This window comes from Anoplopoma fimbria, chromosome 10, assembly GCF_027596085.1.
Source record: "Anoplopoma fimbria isolate UVic2021 breed Golden Eagle Sablefish chromosome 10, Afim_UVic_2022, whole genome shotgun sequence".
In the NCBI taxonomy this organism is placed as follows: Eukaryota; Metazoa; Chordata; class Actinopteri; order Perciformes; family Anoplopomatidae; genus Anoplopoma; species Anoplopoma fimbria.
Genome location: NC_072458.1, coordinates 2,283,918 through 2,304,773, shown reverse-complemented (window position 1 = coordinate 2,304,773; position 20,856 = coordinate 2,283,918). Strand labels below are relative to the sequence as shown.

At 39.6% G+C, this 20,856-nt stretch overlaps 3 protein-coding genes across 5 annotated transcripts; 2 read left to right on the top strand and 1 right to left on the bottom strand.

Annotated features, from left to right (window-relative positions):
- Window positions 1–5,064: 5,064 nt before the first annotated feature.
- On the bottom strand, window positions 5,065–8,461 carry fam221a (family with sequence similarity 221 member A). Its single transcript, XM_054605768.1, is given in 7 exon segments — window positions 5,065–5,786; window positions 6,954–7,010; window positions 7,013–7,085; window positions 7,207–7,280; window positions 7,397–7,587; window positions 8,038–8,211; window positions 8,397–8,461. Coding segments are annotated over 7 exon segments (747 nt in total). The 3' UTR covers window positions 5,065–5,673.
- Window positions 8,462–8,764: 303 nt separating this feature from the next.
- Window positions 8,765–13,764, top strand: ccdc126 (coiled-coil domain containing 126). Its single transcript, XM_054605769.1, has 3 exons — window positions 8,765–9,073; window positions 11,219–11,937; window positions 12,134–13,764. Exons 2-3 carry the CDS (start codon window positions 11,700–11,702, stop codon window positions 12,376–12,378), a joined length of 483 nt encoding a protein of 160 aa, XP_054461744.1. The 5' UTR covers window positions 8,765–9,073; window positions 11,219–11,699; the 3' UTR covers window positions 12,379–13,764.
- Window positions 13,765–14,696: 932 nt separating this feature from the next.
- tra2a (transformer 2 alpha homolog) lies at window positions 14,697–20,170 on the top strand. Of its 3 annotated transcripts, none has more exons than XM_054605767.1 (9): window positions 14,698–14,911; window positions 16,262–16,395; window positions 16,776–16,941; window positions 17,565–17,618; window positions 17,936–18,124; window positions 18,650–18,765; window positions 19,044–19,226; window positions 19,309–19,379; window positions 19,522–20,170. In XM_054605767.1, the coding sequence occupies exons 1-9, from the start codon at window positions 14,876–14,878 to the stop codon at window positions 19,530–19,532; spliced, it is 960 nt and encodes a 319-aa protein (XP_054461742.1). In that variant the 5' UTR covers window positions 14,698–14,875; the 3' UTR covers window positions 19,533–20,170. The 3 variants fall into 3 exon arrangements, with proteins under 3 accessions (XP_054461741.1, XP_054461742.1, XP_054461740.1); XM_054605765.1 differs by having other exon boundaries at window positions 19,044–19,232; XM_054605766.1 differs by lacking the exon at window positions 19,522–20,170 and having other exon boundaries at window positions 14,697–14,911; window positions 19,044–19,232; window positions 19,309–19,390.
- Window positions 20,171–20,856: the final 686 nt, after the last annotated feature.

The window sequence follows — 20,856 nt, the reverse complement described above, 5'->3', positions numbered from 1 at the left end:
CCTTTGTCGTTTTTCTCATTTGTTCTTCTGTCTTTCTAATTAATCCCCCACTGCAATAAGAGTCACCCTATCTAGTCTCAGTGTGTACCTGTCTTAACCTCTTCTCTCAATGTTCTTCGCTGTTGTCTGTGATCTGTGTGTTTGTGTGTGTCTTTCTTAATGTGTTTGTGTGCGATGTGTCTCTGCCACATCTGCTCCTGGGGTGAACGCAGCACAAATGTCACGTCAAGAGTGACATCATAGAAGGTCTTTTGATTGACAGATAAACAGAAGGTTGAGCCGAAACGCTGTGACAGGTTGGTTCGGCTCAGGTGTGCAGGTCAGAGTCCAGAGCCTTGATATTAGGAAACCTGATGAAACTTGTGACCACGTCAAAGCGCTTCAAACTTTAGTTTAATAACTGCTGTGACCTTTGAGACCACAATAGTCTGGATGTGTCATGGCCATGTCGGAGTGTCTGCGTGTTTGTTGAGCCTCTATAACATTAAATATGAATTAATTTGCACTCAGATGCTAATTAAGCTTACATAAGGGTTGTTTATCAGTATTATTATCCGGTAACTGTATTATTTCTAACTACATTTTCAAATACATCACCCATATAAAACTCCTTAAAGACCTCTTAAAAAACTTTTATCACTTAACATGCTTTAATGTTTATGAAGAGATTTGTGTAATTTACACAATACAACTGAAGATGGAAGTCACGAAGCTCAAAGTGGTTTTACATTTTAATGTGCCTGCTGAATACACTTTTGACATCCCTTTTTCAGCTATTTAGCAAAGGTCTGAAGAGTACCAGCATGTTGGACACCATGAGAGATGCAAGCTTCACCGCCAAGAGACCTGATAATGGATGGAAAATGTGCGATTTAAGCAGTCCACATAATTAGCTGCAGTAGAAAGCGGTTGAAAGCATCAATTCTCAACAGTGTGTCGCATTTATTAAAGAAAACCTTTTTTCCACATTGCTGTCAATCAGCCATTGAGTTTGTCACAATACTTATTCTGAAAATGAATTGCAATTCAAATTCAAATTTATTACCCAGGTGCATTATGCCTGATTTCTGGGAGCAGAAAAACCACAAGGACATACTCACAAGGAGAACACGACACTGACACACTGAAGGAGCAGCTACAGATACATTTTAATTACAAGTGCCTTAGCGTAGTTATGAATAACTCTGAGGTTCTAGATGTAAGTGATGCATTAAGGCCTTGCTGATCAACAATTGTATTGTTTAAGACCCTTTGAATTAGGACCAGGTCAAAAAGGCAGCTGAGTCTTGAGACGAGAAGGATATTAACCATAATCTATATTTATGAACATACTTTTTTAATCTGGGATAAGAGCAAACCTTTTAAAGTGGAATTACTTTAAGATATATTATTGGTTCCTTTCTTACTGAGAATTAAATGAAAAGATCGATTCCACCCTCATGTGTGTGAAGTGATGTAGAGGCACATCCAGCAGCCTGTTAGCTTAGCTTAGCTTAGTTTAGCGTAGCTTAAAGCAGCTAGCCTTGTTCTGTCCAAAGGTAACACAATCTGCCAACCAGCACCACTAAAGCTCACTAATTAACATGTTGCATCTTGTTTGTTTGATAAAGGATCTTTTTACTGTGTTCAGGCCGAGCGTGCAAGGAAATTTAAAGGCGTGCAACAACGTTTTAGCTAAGATAAGCTAACCGGCTGCTGGCCATAGCTTTACATTTAACAAATGTGCTGTCTAGTCTTTAAGGTGAATTAAGGATCCATGATATCTGTTTTTTTGGGCTGCTCCTATAGTTAGTTGACAGAAGCTTCTGAAAAACGTAATAACTTGATTTATAACAGCATATTCTGAGGCTTATTGTAACATGGAAACACTACGACGCTTTCTTATTGACTTGGTTATTTTCAAATAGGACAACTTATGAACCATTTAAAAGTACCTTATAACTAAGTAGCACTCATATCACTGCTCTATACAAACAAGAATTATTAGCACTAATTCCTCTGTTTCTGGTCATATGAACTCCATTAGTGTGTGTATATGTGTGAGAGAGTGCATGTAGCCGCATGTGTTTAAACACACTTTTGTTAGGCAAACATTACTATTGATTTAACCTAGCTATACAACATCCCATTCTGTTTGTTATCACTGTGCTTTGTGAAAAAGAAAAAACGATTTCTCACGACTCGCTCTCCATCCCCCTCCCGGAGTCTGCCGACACCGGAGGGGATCGAAGCAGAGCCTCTATGAAGTCACTGCACTGTCAATTTCCCACTGTTTCTACCACAAAAGAGAGGCAACACACACACATCCAATGTGTCCAATGTGTCAAAGTCATACGGAGGATTGTGCTTCGCTTTTAGGAGTTTGTGATGGGTTTTTTGTTCTTCTTAGAAACAGAACAAGCTGTATTTTCTTTCCGTAAGATCTGTCCTTATTAGAAAACAGGCTGTTTCTTCTGATAACCAGAAGAGGGTACTTGGAGGAAAGAGAATATTATGAAACTGTGAAAATGTTAGTTGATGATTGAAAGTAGCATGGAGGTCCATCTTCTTCAAAGTCTGGCCACCAAAGAAAGCTGTGAGGGAAGAGCTTAAGTAATTCAGTGATTGTCTATTTACAGTAATATTATGATATGTGCACATTATTAGTAAATTAAAAACAATTGCATTTTAACATTTGGAAATAGTATTGTGTTACTGTGGGATAACTCCTGCTTGTGTAAATTATTCTGTTAATATGGTATTGTAAATTGGACTGAATGAATACACCCTCAAGCATTATGTGACCTTTAGGTCATTTAGATATTTACTTATTTCATAATTTCTTTTAAAATCTTCAACTTGGGGTAACTAGCTTTCAAAACAACATGAGCTTTAAAAGTTGATATGGCTAACGTGCTAGCAAACTGTTGCTTATTTACAGATCCAGCATTCAGAATAACATTGGTGTGTTTGTCTACCTGATGGTTTATCCGTTCGCTCTCTTTTAGCTCTTATTTAAGTCTCCAAGAGGGTACAATTTGGCTTTTTAACTGCCAAATGCTCCCCCACGTTCACTAGCTAGCCGTTTACCTCTACTGCCGTATACTCCACTTATCATATTTCCAATTTCTAAATCACAATGAAAATAATTTGATTCCCAAGGGAATATTTTTCGTTTGTACTTTGCGATGCCAAAATGCATTTAAAAACATCAAACTAGACTGAAGAACATGTTTATCAAAAAAAAGTGCCAGGGAGCACCCCCGACAGAGGTCCAACAAAGCCCTGCATGTCTGTAAGGTGTTTATTAATGGCTGTCTTTGCTCCTGTATATTTACAGAAGCGGTACCTGGGCAAAGGAGGTTGAGTATCCCTGCTCTACTACCTGCTGTTTGGTGCAGGGCAGGTAGTGCACAGTGTGTTAATCAAAGCTTTTATACTAAAAAAGTGCTTCTTGCTGCGTCAGAAAATATAGGTGAGAGAAAATCAGTACAGTACAATTTCATGATGAAAAATGCTCCACAGAACTGTCGAATTGGGTAATAATTATCACTACGAAAGGATAAAAGCAAAGGTTTTGACAGCCAACAGATTTTGTGGTTTTGTCTTCAATCACATCCACGTGGGCTATACAGTATCTTCATGACGTAGCTTAAAAAATGTTCTTGACCATTTTTTTATGCATTTTGGAAATTCTTTTTAAGTTGTACTTTCCCTCTGAGTGATCTAACAGTTTTAAGTGATTTGTCGGTACTTGATAATCAGTTGTGTCTCTCTGTTCCCTTGAGTTTTTGTTACGTCAATTTCTCTCTGTGGGTAAATTAGGGGAGTGTGTTCTTCGTCTCAAGGTGTGCTTACCACAGCTGTCACTGGGGTAATTAAGTCTGTCCCTTGCATAGTAATTGCCAATTTAATCTTCTGTGCTCTCGTCTTGATTTGTGTTGAATCTGTCAGTCAAGCTGGGCGTGGTTTCCATGGGGATAAGGGAAGTGTAGTAGTCATTCCCTCCAAATAATGGCCAAAGTAATTTACCTGTAGCCTCCTTAACAGGGTTGCTATGGAGAGGTAATTACTCTAAATTGTAAATGCGCCAGACTAACGTCAGGCCTTTACCTCTTAAATTAATTGGGTTTTTCTCTGCCAGTAAAATTGTCCATGACTAAGCAGTAGAAACAGGTGAAGTGTTTCTTTAAAAGATGCTTGACTCTATCAGTCAACAAAGCTCTTCTGGGTAGCAAAGAGGAAGCACGATTGGTTTAAAGTATGTATGCCGCTGTGAATGTGTGTGTACATACTTTATCTTGTGACAACCTGAGACATTAGTTATTGTAGATACAAACTGCATCTGAAGTGTCACCTTTAAGATGGGACCCTTCCACTTGCTTCCTCTTCAGCATCCGGCTGCATGCAGAGACCCAGGTGCATCTATGCCATCCTTCAGACGTAACCCTTCCTTTCCCTCCAGACCACCTGTTCAGTTCACTAACACACACACACACAAACACACACACACACCAAGTTCCCTCAGGTAACGTTTACAAGCTGCACTGGCCAGCACCAGTGTAGATGCTGATCCAGTTTGACTTGCCATCTTTGCAGTGGAAACATCTGAGTGGGAGTGAATTCTCATTTAGATCCCTGTTAATTTTATTTCTCAGTTAAAGACGCTAGAAATTGGGCCGCTGGTGTAGAAAACATGACCTGCTTCAATCTCCATTCACTGCATGGATTAAATTAGCTCTCATCACTGCTGATCTACCATGAGAAATGGGATTAATCAATCGGAGACCGTACATCTATCTGTAAATTAAAAACGGCGCTCATCACTGAACACATAGCTCCATGGTTATGGTGTTATTTTGGTGGCATGGTTAGTGGGCGACTTTCTCGCAACAAGAGAATATAAATTAAACAAACCTCAGATGTGTAAATTGACCGGTTTATGGAACGTGTATCAAGACAGAAATATGAGGCATTGTTAGAAAACTGCACTAAATAAATGTATGGGTTAGTTAGGGTATCAAATATTACTGTGAGGAATTATATATAGAGATGACCACGTGTTTCTATGTTGAACTGGTTATGACCTTTTAATTCAATACATTTATACATTTATCCATTCTAAAACTGTTAGGATTTCATATTCTCAATCTCACATCTTATTGTTTTTTCTTATTCAGTTTTTTCTAACGTAGACATATATCTATACAAATTTTCTGCAGCTCACAAGACAGCCAAAATACTCAAAATCTCTTAACCATGCTTTACTTCAATTTACTACAAATGTGATAAATCAACAATAGTTTCATTTTGAGAATGTATTCAAATGTAATCAGGCTTTGTCAAAGTGTGATGTTTTAAAAAAAACTTGGAAATTTGCATCACCATTGTAATGCTCTAAATGCTCTGATTGGATCAATATATTGTCAGTGAATTGTTTAGTTGTGAGGTGGGATTTAATCACTACTGTTGCTGACAGTTGGTTATACCCCTTAGTCACGACACTAACAAAGACAGACACTTCACTGAAAAAGAAAATACTTAAGCTGTGAAACAATCCAAATGTTTTTTTAAGCTCTGGACAAGATGCAATGTTAACGATCAGAAGACGTGTATGATTTATTTGTTATGGTAAATATTGCACAGCAGTTAATGGCCGGTTTGACAGATGGACTCTGAGATGGATGTTCATTTTCACTGTTTGTTGGTCTCTCTCTTACGGTGAACAGATATTGATGCTTTAGTAGGCGTTAATTTAATCCTTGATGCAGAGCAACTCTGCTGGCAGCCACCCTCTCTGTCTTGATCTGAAAAACATACGGCAGGCAGAGATTATGAAAATCATGTGATCGGTAGCAGCAGCAAATACTGTGAACCTCACAGGTATGAAACATATTTTAAATCTATGTTTGGAGTATCAACTATACCAGAATCTGATGCACAGATGTCGTTAAACATAAAAGCTTGTATTTTATAGAATGCATTTATCTTCAGTCACTGATGAACAAATACAATTAATGTATCATAAATACAGATTGCTTATTTCCAATAAATCATCAAACCATATATTGAGTGATAACTTTTAAATAGAAGTTATGGTGGCTACTTACAATGAGTGTGAATTTTGAACGGGGCATTTCAAACTATTAACTCAGTACCTTAAGTTAATGCTACATTGTGGAGTAATCAGTCAAAAGCCTATTAAATCATACATAATTAAATACACATAAATATTTAATATTAAAACAAGTGTTATTAATGTTGTACATTCAATCATTAATTACATTTCCATTGTTTTTAGAAGTGATTAAAAGTATTTCTCAAAAGCTGCTGAAGTCCACTCTTATTAAATTTGCAAATTTAACTTCGACATCCATTCATAACATATGTTCTCCTACGCTCGTCTCATTTACTGAAGGCATGTCTTAAAAGAGGTAAATCATAGATAACTTCGCAGCAATGCCAAATGCATGAACTTTTGCTTTATCACAGATCTACTACAGATGTAGTATGTGTCAGACCTCAGTGTGGTAATGAAAATCTAAGGGGTACACTAGACACTGTTGATCTGATCAAGTCCATACGCTGCAGATTTGCTTTTTCAACCCTGATGTTGTGCTGCTCTTTGCTGCCCTCACATGCTGCTTAAAGGAACTGTCTTCTCCTTTGGTGCAATGCATGCACACACACCTGCTCCAAAAGTCTAACAAAAGCTGAATCACTTAAACAGTCCATGAATCAAAGATTGTCCGAGCTAAAAAAATGGCTTGTATTTGTCCTTGCCGGGGGCTAATGTTGCTCCTCCTGACTGCATGTGCATGGGATGTTCCAGACTAGACCTACCGAGCCTCGAGAGATGAGCAGCTCTTACAGCGCACATGCATATCCACACACTAGTTTAAAATGGACAACTCTGCTTCAGCTTTCTATTCCAAATTAAATCGTCACACATAGGCTACATTTCTGGTTCTCACCTGAGTCGCTGGCTTCCAAAGTGAGATAACCATCCAATAAGGAGCTGAACCCCGTCAGCCCCCCATGGCAGCATAAGGGACATCTCTGCCTGTTGGCTGACCACGGGCCTCCCTCTCCAGTTTTGTCTCAACCTGACAAAAACAAAAAGTGATCTGAGTTCAAAGTGTTCAACTTTATGTAGCAACATTGTAAATCTATGTCTATTAATTTTTTTACATCAAGAATCTGTGTTTAATGCATGACTCTACTCACCAGCGTCTGATGGGCAGAGCTGGGCTGACCACACCCACAGGTGTAGGGGCTCTTGAACCCAGAACAGGAACTGCCTGAAAAAATGTAATTCTCATCTTGACTATGAAAATGTATATTTGACTCCATATGCTAGAGTTAATTTCGGTTAGAATGAAACGGCTCTCTTCAAATGAAGTAATTTCATACTCACATTTTTTGCACAAGTGGCCAGTAGCTTCACTGTGATCCTGGGTAAAGTGTTTACACCTGCATCGGACAGGGTTTGGCCCAATCTGGGGAACATACTGGTAAGCAGAACAATGACACCCTCTGACCTGGCACGGTAGGGCCAGGGGCCGCTCAGAGGGAACCACTTCAAAGTCGGTCTTGTGTTGCTTGTACCTGTAGAAAGTTACAGTAAATCACAATTGCGTTTATGAATGTAAGTCTATGTGTCCCCACTGACGTCAGGACAGCAGAGTCGCTGCCCATCTTTCGGCGCAGGCTGAAAACTCACCTCTTCAAGAAGTACTACCCTGAGCCTTCCTCGTAGCACTTATTGTACTCGCATTAGTTTGTTGCACTTATTGTACTCGTATTCATTTGCTTCTGCACTATACTTTTGCTCTGGTTTATGCTTTTAGATGTTTGTTTAAGAAAGGAGATGCACTTATGACTTCTGGTGACTAGTAGTTCTCTTGAATACCTATGTTGAATACACTAATTGTAAGTCGCTTTGGATAAAAGCATCTGCTAAATGATTGTAATGTAATAATGTAATGTAATGTAAATGTGTGTGGTGGCCAGAAGGGAATGACACTTGATTTCATTTGTTATCGAGAGTCGTCCTACCTATGTGTACAGAAGCACTGCGTCTCAGGACCAATGAGTTTGCAGTCGATACCTCCTGGAACCCCAAAGCTGACATAGAGCCTGTTTTTCACTCGTTGAGGGAGCATCTTCCTCTTGTACTCCTCATATTCCTCTGGCGTGAACAGTTTTCCTCCATCATCATCACCCACGATCCTTGAAAAGACAAAGCACCACTTAAAAACAGTATTTTTTCAGGTCATATAACATAGAACAAAGGAATATTGTGTTATCGGGGCATTTGTATTGTACTTAAGATGTTAACATACATCCCTTCCTGTGTAATTAGCATTCAATAGGGTGTAAAATGTCAGAGTTAAAGGCCTAGTGTTAAAACAAACCCTCTGTACTCCCAGTAGTCATCCACTGCCTGTAGAGCGGATTTATCAAGACCTATTTTCTCCATTATCAAGACCACAAAACAGACAGCAGTTTTAGTCTTCTGTTTACCACAGTGAAGGGTAGTTGCCATGGAAATGTTTGTAGGCGCCCCAAATGGAACTACAAACAGAGAAATACACTGACAGGGAAAGAGAGGGAGAGGACAGAAGGACAGCTATGTCTTATGTGTCCAACATGAACAGTAGCAGCCATGTAGCTTAGCAAACACCCCCACCCCCTATGCATGTTTCCACAAAACTGTCCAAGCTCAAGCCACGTGAAAGAGTTAGAGGAACTACATTTCCCACAATGCACCAGTGATGACGCGGCCGTTCTACGCACAGGGCCACCATGACAGTCTGCACAGTTGCATGCTTGGAATTTTGCTACCGAGTTGTGCTTGCTAGGACCTCGTTGTTTTCGACATTGTGTGTAAGAGAAGAGGCTGAAATGAAAGCACAGAGAGCGGACACCTGTGCGTGATGCTCGGTAGATAACGTTATTAAAGTGGGGTGGTGGGGGGGGGACAGCGGGTGGTTCGAGAGCGACGACAGCCCGAGCATCATTCAGTGTCAGCCAGAGGAGCCTGGTTATTCCTGCTGCGACCTCAAGGTAGCTTCTGAGACAACACACTGAGGTAAAGTATCTGATCTGATGGGGTTTTGCTACATTACATTACATTACATTACATTACATTACAGTCATTTACAATGAATTGTAAGTCCTTATTGTTAAAACCTCATTGTTAAATATCCCATTAAGTACACTCAATTCATGACTTACAATAAGTGAGTTAGTTAGGCTGCTTATAGTGTTTCTTAAAAACATATTTTAGGTTTAAAAAAGGATTGAAAAAGTGCATATTTCACGTGTTGGTTAATGATTGGTTGACTTTTCTCCTAACATTACATGTGTTACTTGACATTGTGTATGCAATCATAAAGACACGTTTACAAAATGATTATTGATACTTTTGGTTTATACTACAGGTCAGGGGGCAGTGCCAGCTGTTGAAACACACGTGACAGCTGTTGTGGCAAATATTTAACCTTGAGATTAGATATATTGCCTGAACTTGTGTGCCTTATCATTGTTAAACCTCCCATTAAGTACACTCAATCCAATAGGTCCCCAAAACAAGTGGAACATTCACTGTCGGAGGTCGTGGCCTAAATAGTGTGCCTTTCCATGGAGCAATGATCATGCCTGATGAATAACAGGACATGACAGTGACGATGGTTCAGTGGCTTAGTACCAAAAACTCTTCTGGTTGTTTGTCAAGTGTCAACCCTATTAATTAAGAAAAGATGGATGTGATGTGTTGCCTGTCGTATGGAAGGTGCAGAAAATCATCCTGAAGGTTTATTTACTCTGCCGCTGGAATAGCTCACCCAAATCTGTTAACATAGCACCATACGCAGAATCTTCACTCCAGCCTGAGATGTTATCTGTCCTTGATTGTGCAACAGTTCACTGTGTATCATGCATTATGTGTGTTGTGTGCTTGTTTCCTTTTAAATGTGCATCACTTTGGTGAACGGTAAATATGAAATTAATGTGACTCCTTTTTTATCTTATTATGAAATGTGATTTCACACTTTTCATGTTCTGAATGGGATGCTAAATCATTGCCAAGCTTCTGATTGAGACTAGAAACTAAAAGGGCAACACCTAAAAAGGGTGGCAAAACTTTGTTGTTACGTCTGGTGAAGAAGTTAAAAATATTTCTCAGCCACAATGTGATTTGCATCCTGACCACTTTCATCTAGTCTTCACACCGTGCTTGGTCTCTCTCCTCTAGTTCTTGCCTGCAGATTCACAGTAGCGATCAGGTCATCGGTAGGACAGCTGTGTGTGTGTGTGTGTGTGTGTGTGTGTGTGTGTGTGTGTGTGTGTGTGTGTGTGTGTGTGTGTGTGTGTGTGTGTGTGTGTGTGTGTGTGTGTGTGTGTGTGAGAGATAGTGACTGGGAAGCATAGCTGAACAGATTCTGTTACATTTCTTTTCATAATTTATTCCTTCAGTCACTGTCCCCTTTCTGACATCAATAGGAAGTGACGCTACCACACCCAAGAGAGAAAGAGAGCGCGGAGAATGAACTTGGTTACAAAGTTGCACAAACTGAGAAATGATCTCCCAATTTCCCTTGCATGCTGCACCATGCACTCACAGGCTATTTGTCACTCAAATAACCATTGTGGAGGTGGGATTAGTGAATGAATGCCCTCTATGCCTCTGGTTGTTGCTTTGTCGTCAATCTGAAGCTACAAAGTGGGTCCCATGAAATCTAAACTGGTAATCAGGTTTCTGGGCTAAGAGGGCTGAGAAACATTTGTTGATGAGTGGACTATTGTGCACACAGACCGAGAGCAGCAAAGACATCTGACTTTCATAATATCTAAATAGTCTAAATAGAAATCCACTTAAATGTAACCACCAGCTCCTTGCCAATATAGATGAGGTGGATTTTGTTCTCCATCCAGCCAATGCAGTGGTGTTTGTTTGTCTGTTGGAAAATCTTTGTGCATTTATCCACTCAGAACAAAACCCACAATGCTCAACAGGGTTTTGAAGAAGTTACAGAAGGGCTTGAGGAATTACCCTTTGAGTGTTTGTTTTACAAGAGTAGAAAGAGTTTCTTTGATCAAATGTATGACATTGCAGCATTGCACAAATAACATTTGAAAAAAGATGACAATAAGAAATGTCTACCTGTGTTTCGCTCTCTTTTTTTTGGTTAATCACATCTTTCTTTGTTTACCTTTGTGAACTTCTCCCTCATAGTCAACAATGCCTGCGGACCCCCTGCCTGAACGCCCAGTCTGCGGTAGTGATTTGGTGTCGGACGTCTTGAAGCCAAAGCACCTTTACAAAAAACCCTGACTGCCGGTGTCTGTGGGTGTCAACTTCCTTCTGGTTCCACTTCCTGGCCTCTGCTGTTGCTGAACACTTTCTCATCTCCTCTTAGGAGGGGCAGGATGCCTTAAGTGGTTTGAGAAACTTCTATTGCTGTATGGGTATAATGCAAGCATGTGTCCTGCTGGAGCTCACTTGATTGAGGCACCAAATCCTCACCGGCTTTAGGAATGCTTTGCACTAGACTTTGACCTCTGTACATACGGACTGTGTTGGAGAGAATCTCCCTGCAGGAATCAAGTAATTATCACTCCACTTATCAATTTATTGGTATATCCACACCCAAGAAAAGACCTTCAGCCTCAGACGGGGCCTCTGCAGCTCCCCTCCCCTTCGCCAGCCCAGTACTATGCTGGGTGCAGTCCTGCGGAGGAACATGTCCCAGAAGCTGAGTGTGCTGCTGCTGTTATTTGGCCTGGTGTGGGGACTTATGCTGCTGCGTTACACTGTGCAGCAGCCTCGTCACCAGAGCAGCGCCGAGCTACGTGAGCAGATCCTGGATCTCAGCCGGCGATACGTCAAGGTCCTGACAGAGGAGAACCAGAATGCACCTGGTGGGCTACAGGGAACCTCTATGGCTGGCTTCGGTAAGGATTCAGGAGGACATTAGAAATGCGGTGCAATAAATGGATTATCTTTATTACTGCTCTTTTTCCTGCACTTGAAATCCCTTGCTTACTCCTGAACATTGGGCTTCAAAGTTATGGAAGTGCATACTCAATCATTGATTCATTTTCTTCCTTGTGTTTGTTTTCCCTCATTTTCTTCCACATGCACACACAGCTGATCTGAAGAGGACTATCGCTGTGCTACTGGATGACATTCTGACTCGACTGGTCAAACTGGAAGGGAAAATCGAGTTGGCCGCCAACGCCTCCTCCACAAATACCTCCCACACAGGCGTCCCTGCCTCGGCTCCTGCTGCCCTGCAGAAATCCTCAAAGCAGGACACACCTGGCCGACACCCAGAAACATCACGCCTCCACCCACACATCCCCAATAGGCCTCGGCCACATCAACGCGCATAGTCTTTATAGATATAGTAATATTTTCCCTTTTAATTATTTTTAGCACATCACACTTTCCCAGCATGTATCGCTGATGATACAACATCAGACAAATGAAAAGCAATAGGGAGAAATATAGACATCAAGAAATGGATCAGCCAGCTCAGAAGAAAGGGGGACTTCTTTATGCTCTATATGCTGATATTTATTTATTTTTTACCAAGACATTTTTTAAATATTTTCATTGCTGATTTTGTTTGGCTTCGATTTTAGCTTTTATTTTATAATGCCATATTTGAATTTTAGGATTTTTTTTAATGCAAATGCAGAGAGTTATAAATACTCTCTAAACTGAACCAGATTCTCACACGCTTTTATGAAAAAAATGGCTTGAAATGTTTAACTATCTACATTGGAAACCATTATACAATACTGCTTCAATATATCAAAATGCTGAACTAAACAGTACACTCACGATAGGTAGGTTTTATGGGTTTTTTTAGTTTTTAGTTGGTGCAGTTGCTAAATTACTGTATAAAGAAGATTCTACTTTAAGCTTACACATAGTCTTAAGAACAATTAAACCGTATAGTTTGCCTGTAAGAGATAATCCAAAGAATGTTATTTGCACTCCCTCTGCAGGCAGTGTAATTGTGTATTTACAATCACTGCAAGGCAGTTTGAGGATTATGCAGAATATGACGGAATGAGGCCTGTTTGCGACTGTAAACATGAGTGTGTGTGTGTGTACTTTGTCTCAGTTGAAGTCCAATGGTTCCCTTGCTGAGTCTTGATAAATGATTTAATTAGATGTGTAGCACATTGAATGTACTTTGTAGTCAGTCTTAAGCCCTTCCGTGCTGTAACGATGACTGACCTACTGCTTACACATGTTCAGGGTTCATGTTGCACTGTGACTCTATACAGGTTTTCTAAAAATACTGTGCTCATCCAACTTTGACTTGAGGGATATTTTAGGAGGGTGGACGTCGGGCTCTGTAATTTTAATTCTTGCAGCCTTTCTGCTGGTTGTGCGTATTGTTTCCATTATACTGAAATATCTGGCACCTGCCCAGAGGAAGAAGATCTTTAGTTTGCACGTCATGATGCTCATTAACATGATTACTTTGTGTGACAGGAATGATTGGCAATACTTGCATCAATACTACTTTGGGATTGTATGAGACAGGGATAATGTGGATGTCATACTAAAACATGAGGGGAAAATACTTCAAAATGTTGCTAACCCATCACAGACCTAAATATAAATGAAGGCCTCAACTGATTTAGCAAAGTGGTTTGACTGTGTTTGCATTGAGTAACGCCATGAATGTACTTTGCGTCCTAATGCTAAAGTAGAAAATGTGGTGAGCCAGACAACTGCTGTGAGATAGCTTTACTAATAAATTGACCTTATGTAAAAAAAAAAAATTTGATTTACCCTTATTTAGATCCATTTTATTGCCTTTGGAGAAAAAAAAAAAACCTTTTTTTTTTCATTCAGGAGATAGTGTACCTCACAAAACAATCCAAATGTTTAGACGGTGGTTTGCAAAAGAGAAAATCCTCTTTGAGGGGTGTGTATATGTATAAGTGAATGTACAGTACCAGTCAAAAGCCAAACTATGAAGGAACACATATGGAATTACGTGGTAAACAAACAAATGCTCAACAAACCAAAATATGTTTTATATTTCAGATTCTTCAAAGTAGTTGAATGAGAAGATGTGTCCAAACTTTTGACTGGTTGTGTATAAATAGGAGTTTTCAGTTTATTAGGTTTGAGTGAACACACTGCAAAACCCTTATGATATATTTCTTTAAGGTTCCTACTCCACTACATTTACTTTACAGCGGTTAAGTACAGTAGACTTACTTTAGTTTTAAATTGCCATTTCATGAAAACCAATACAGCATATTAAACGAGCTCCATCTCATCCAGCATCAACATGTACAGTACCAGTCAAAAGTTTGGACACACCTTCTCATTCAATGGTTTTTCTTTATTTTTATTTTTTTCTACATTGTAGATTAATATTGAAGACATCCAAACTATGAAGGAACACATATGGAATTATGTGGTAAACAAACAAATGCTCAACAAACCAGAATATGTTTTATATTTTAGATTCTTCAAAGTAGTTGAATGAGAAGGTGTGTCCAAACTTTTGACTGGTACTGTACATGCTAAGTGAATCTTTATTTATTATGAATGAATTGAATGCATGACTTTTGCTTGCAGTTCAAAAAAAAGTTCCCAGAGTGTTATTCCTCCACGATGACGCGGAAGAACACTACGAAGGGGCGTGTGAGTCGACACGGAAGTGACGTCACACTGCGCAGCGCATAAACACTCCGCCGACCTCACTGGTCCGCCATCTTCTAGCCAATAACCGGGCCAAAAATAACATACTGCGTTTAAACAAAAAAAATACTCGGGGCGCAGTTTTATTTAATTTTTTTTCTTCCCTTCTCCACATCGAGAAATAACTGAGTTGTGTTTTTGCTCCACTGAATCATGAGTGACGCGGAGGATGGGCACTATAAAGCACGGGTAAGTAGTCCCATCGAGCGGTGTCGAATGTCTCCAAACTCCTTCCGCATGCTCGATTTAACCTGAGCTAAAGTAACAAGCTAACGTGCTAAGCTTACACTCGTTGTCCGCTAGCATCACCTGTAATTAGACACAGGTGTGTTGTGGTTTTGCACCAAGCCAATACTCATTTATTTGGGGGGTTTTGTTTTTTTGCACCGCTCCAACCAGCCGCCTCCGACGGGAGCTAGCATGCTAGTTATTGTTAGCTTCAGGCTCAACGTGGTGCCTCTCAGGGGTTAACACACCTTTGTAGTCTCTGTGGCTCTTATAACACTGTAAACGAGATGTGTTTGTATATCGTACATTGTGCTGCAGACATTTGTTTCCCTGTCTTAGCATTCAGTTATATAAGAGGTAACTTAAGTCCTAAGCATCTCTTCCTTCCCTGCTTTCACGCTCTTTTTATCAAATTAAAACATTACAAAATGCATCTAATCTCTTAGCTTATATCTTGTAGTTTAATTTGTTCTTTGCTCGTTTACTTAATTTCTGAAAAACTTAGCATAGCAGCAATGTAATTGTACTGCATTCAGTGTTCCTTTTCATTTCATTTAAATAATCTCCTTTTTCTTAAACCTATGATCTTAATTTTATTGAATGTTCTTTTTTCATTAAGGTAATTGATCGTGAAGGATTTGAAGAGTTTTATCCAAGAATGATGAAGAACATTTTCAAGATAAAAGAAGGCTAATGAAAACATGTACAGAGCAGAACATAGAAGTGGAAAGGGAGGAAATGTGACGGAAGAATGGTGTCAGATAGAAGCGCTTGCAGTATAATGGCTAAAATGAAACTGGTTTCAGTTTGGGTGAAGAGAGGAAAAAAACAGACCTGGAATCAGAAAATGAGAAAACTGAAAAAAGAAGAACGAAGAAGGATAGAAATCCTGAGAAAAGGGAGTAGCGTGTAAAGAATCTGGAAGAATGAATGTGTCCCTAGGTTAAGTAAATATACTGTTTGTGTCACAAATGTCTTTTCTTTACTTCCTTTACGTAACATGAAAATGCATGTTTTATTTTCCCCTTGATGGTCCAGGTGGTTATAGAAACAGATATGTTCTGTATATTTTATTTATATATATATATATATGGTTAATAATAGGTCTCATTGTAAACCAAAGATTAATTTATTGGAATTATAAGATTACTAACCCCTTCTTCCACAGTACATAAATTGTACATTTTATTCAGGTGTACTGTATGTGTCCAACATACTCTACCACCTCCTCCTGCTCTGTGTTTTTTTCAGTATAAAGTTATACATGTATGTGTCCATGAAAAAGTTGTTAACATACTACTGTGGCAATAGGGGTCACGCTCCCCATCTAAATCGGATCGGGGGAGTCCAGCTCGGGTGAAGTCGGAGAGCAGGTCCGGCTCCCCGAGCCCAGCCCGGGCCGCCAAACGCTCTGGGTCCAGATCCCGCTCCAGGTCAAGATCTAGGTATGTTGTTGTCATTTTATAATAGCCCTTGTTTTACTGTGATCAAATCATTTTATAATTTACATCGGGGGCTAAAATATGTCACTCTGCGCTGACGCTTCCTGGTCTTTCTCTTCTCTGTCACTGATCGTCATATAGAACTTGTGTGCCATTAAATTCAATGTACCTCCCAAAGACAGAAAATGCAACAGTATTTTATATTTTTTTTAAGCCCCGGAAGTTTAAATGCAGAGACATTAACACACACTTTCATAAATTGGTTTTCCCTGATGTTTGTATTTCGTGGGGAAGATACTTTTTAATTTGGAGGCTATTTTGCTCTTTGCCCAAAGATATATTATATCTGACTGACCTTTTCTTCTATGCCGCCTCCTTTTCAGGTCTCAATCTAGGCGGCACTCAAACCGCCGCTATAGCCGCTCACGTTCTCGGTCCTATTCCCAGCGGAGGAAGTCCCGCTCACGTTCCTACAGTCCTGAGTACCGCCGCAAGAAGAGCCAGAGCACCTCCCCTATGTCCAACCGGCGCCGTCATACTGGCAGCAGGGTAAGCGAGGTCTGAAAATGAAGGGGGCAAAGTACAGTAGGCTATGGGGAGCCAACCAGGGGACACTTTGTGTATGCTCGCACACATTTACAAAGTGTAGCGCCAACATTTTGAACATATTCAGATTTTTGGTGGATATTGGCTTATTGCACATTAAGCCAATATCTAGTAAGGATATGAACATACACCGTATGACGTTTTACTAAATGAAGTAAATACAAAAGTAGCCACTCAAGGAAAACGTACCTTTTTTTTTTTAAAAGTCAAAAACATATTTAGTAGACAAACTTGGATTTTAAGCTGCTACATTCTTAATCAATCACCAGGCTAATCTCCTCAAAACTGTCTCTTTTTTCCCTTCTATTATGTTATGTTGTCGGTATTTTGATTTAGACAAATCACAGTGGTTATAGTAAGCAAAATTACTTAAATGTGTTGAAATTGTTATCCATTCAGCTTTGAGTTGACAAGGATTATATGACTTGAGAATCACTTTGATCAAGTGAATTTGTCATGAGTTCATTTGTGTGGAAGTGTCATTTTTCAATTGATTAATGCTGTGGGAAATCACACATGTAATAACCCCTTTTATTGTCCTTCCGTTCCTTTCATTATATCAACAGAGCCATGACTTCCCAAAAGAAGCAAACAGTCAGGGTGGAGATCCTGATGTAAGGGTATGTGGCCCATCTAACATATTTTGGAAAAGAGCAATGTAATGTTTATGATAATTATAATCTAGTGGGGATCAAAACACTTTGATTCTTTGATTTATGTGTAGTATTAACATGTTTATTTTATTGCATAAATATAGTGTTTGGATGATTGTAGACGCAGTTCATGTGTGTTTTGTAGTTCTAATGTGTGTAGGAATGGGTTTAATCATGACAACTAGCAATATATCTATTGATTTTATAATGTACTAAATATGAATGAGATGCATAGATGCGGTAAACCACACAATCAACTCTAACCTTTATGTTGTCCCTTCCAGGCGAACCCTGACCCCAGCACGTGTTTGGGGGTGTTTGGCTTGAGCCTGTACACTACAGAGCGTGACCTGAGGGAGGTGTTTTCTCGCTACGGTCCTCTGGCAGGGGTCAATGTGGTGTACGACCAGCGCACGGGACGCTCCCGCGGCTTTGCGTTTGTTTACTTCGAGAGAATTGATGATTCCAAAGAGGTAAATGTTTTTGGTTTTGTTTCATTGGTAAAATGTCTAATTATTGTCAATCCTGGTCCCTGATACTCATTTGTTTTATGTCTAGTAATGTGCTTAATCCCCTTCATTTGGTGTTTTATCGTGTAAAATATTCCTTGAGTAGAGGAAGGTCCTGATAACTTTTTTTACGTTAAAGTTTTAAGTCTAATTCTTGTGTTGATTATTATCACGTCTTGGATGAATTCACTTCTAAACTGTTCTGCGTCAATTTATGGTCAACTACTTTGTTTGTAAAGTATTTGTACATGCAGCTTCAAAGGTCCTCAGTTTCAGATAAAGCCTCTTTTTATTGATTTATGGTGTGATTACATAAGTGAGCCACTAGGTGTCTGCATTGCCATAAAGTCTCTCACCCTGCTTTCATGCATCTCATAGCAAGCGGGTACAGTGTTTAATGTAGTAGGGCCTTTGTGAAATAAATGATAAGTACCAAAAAGCAACAGTCTGATAACATCTTTGTCCTCTCCCTCCTTTTGTATTCCTTAGGCAATGGAGCGAGCCAATGGCATGGAGCTGGACGGGAGGCGCATCAGAGTGGATTATTCCATTACTAAACGTGCTCATACCCCCACACCAGGAATCTACATGGGCCGACCAACTCAGTAAGATCAACACTGGTCACATATCAGTTTCCTTTACTTGTTGTGTGGAATTCAAAATGCACCTGGTGGTGTTGAAGTTCCTAAGAAGCATAATAGGGCATTACAGCCATGAGGAGACCACTTGAATGGGATGATCAGACTCGTATCATTTTTGTATCCAACTGTGCATAATTTCTTGAAGTATATGCTTTGTAATCAGTTTTGACACGGTGACATTTTTTTTTTATACTGCTTATAGTTCTGTTTTTCATGGGTTCTGTTTTTTCTTCTTTCAACAGCAATGGTGGCGGCGGCAGCAGCAGCGGCGGAGGTGGTGGCGGCGGCGGTGGTGGAGGAGGAGGTGGTGGTGGTGGTGGTGGTGGAGGAGGAGGAGGAGGAGGAAGTGGCGGCAGGAGGGGGAGAGACTCTCATTATGACCGTGGCTATGAGCGCTACGACAGATATGATGAGTACGACTATAGGTACAGGTGAGCAATGATTTGTGATTAGACTGTCAATGTTACGTGGGAGTAAATGTTTTAAATGATCTTGGTCTCTTTGCAGCCGCAGGCGCTCTCCGTCGCCGTACTACAGCCGATACAGGTCTCGCTCACGGTCTCGCTCCTACAGCCCACGTGAGTATTAAGAGAAAGCTTATTACAGAGAGCTTGCCTAACTGCACCCAGACTGCTGTTGGTATGCATATTGATCACTGGTGGAAGCAGATTGACTTTATTAGTAATCGACTCTTGACTAATTCATATTTTCTTTTTGCAGGGCGATACTAAGTTTCTTCCTTCAACGCTCGACTTCCCTCCAATAATTGATGGTGTGTGTGTGTGACTCATCAAGGTGTTTCTGAGGGGAACATTTTGAATTAGCATGTCTATATCAACAGAACTTTAAAAGTCTGAGATGGTTCTTGTTCACATGCAATAGATGTCTTAATTTTTAGACGTTTTGATGCATCCATGTTGAGTGTGAGCAAAGAACTCATGCTTCATTCTTAGATTTGCATCCTTCCTTCCCACTTCACTTTCTGCAGCAATGCAACCTCTTTTCCCTGTTTTAAGTGATGGTTAAATAAGATTTATTGCACTGATCACTGTTAACGTGGCCCTTGTCATGATCGGGAAAGTAAACTGGGTTTTTGTAAATAATGGTGACACTTAATTTTACAACCTGTTTTAAGTAAATGGAACGATGCACTCAATGTTCAGATCACAGATTGATCTCAATGTTAACTGGTAAGTAGCAGGTAATTCAGGCTTTAAAATGTAGTGCCATCACTAGTTGGTTCTTTGCTCACATTAATTTCTTTTTTTAGTCAAGGAAGTCATTGTTTGAGTTTCTCTAGTTTTATTATGTAGTACATTTTTTATTGTTGTTTCTTTGTATGGAAATACAAATATATGAAAACTCCAAAGTTGAACGTGTTTTTCTGATTAATGTGCATGAAATGGATGTTGAGCTTTTGTCGTATAGGTGGGAGGTAATGCTTTAAGTTGAGTGGGTGAGGTGGGAAAAACAAGCTGGGAGAGTTTTCACAGAACAAGACCAGTGCCAAGATGATGTGCATGATAAGTTTATGTTCACACAAATTTAAAGTAGCTGATCTGGAGTCACTTTTTGGAACCACAAACTATTCTCCAAAAGTAGATTTTTCTCTCATTCAGGCTACAACACTGAACACATGCAAAGCGCTTATACCAAGCCTTTATTAGGTGGCTATCGTTAAGATACAAGGTTCACATGTAGGAAACAAACTATTATTCATAGTATACTATAACTGTACATAGTTTGTTCAGAAGCATTTTTCAGTACACATTCACAGTAACAAAAAGAGCTTGTGCTCAAATGTGACTTTCATGTGACTGTTCTGTACTTAACATTATCAATGACTGTATTAAAACACTTCTTTTTTCTTTCTTTTTTTTAAATAGCCAAATCTATGCTACAGAATGTGTCGGTTTGTTCAATATAACACTTAAGTTACCCGTCACATTTCTAAGCATTAAACAAATAATCCGTCAACACATGATTAGTATTAGTCTCAAATAAACCAGTTGGGACGAACAAGATCTTGAAGCTTCGTCGTTCATCCCAAAAGTA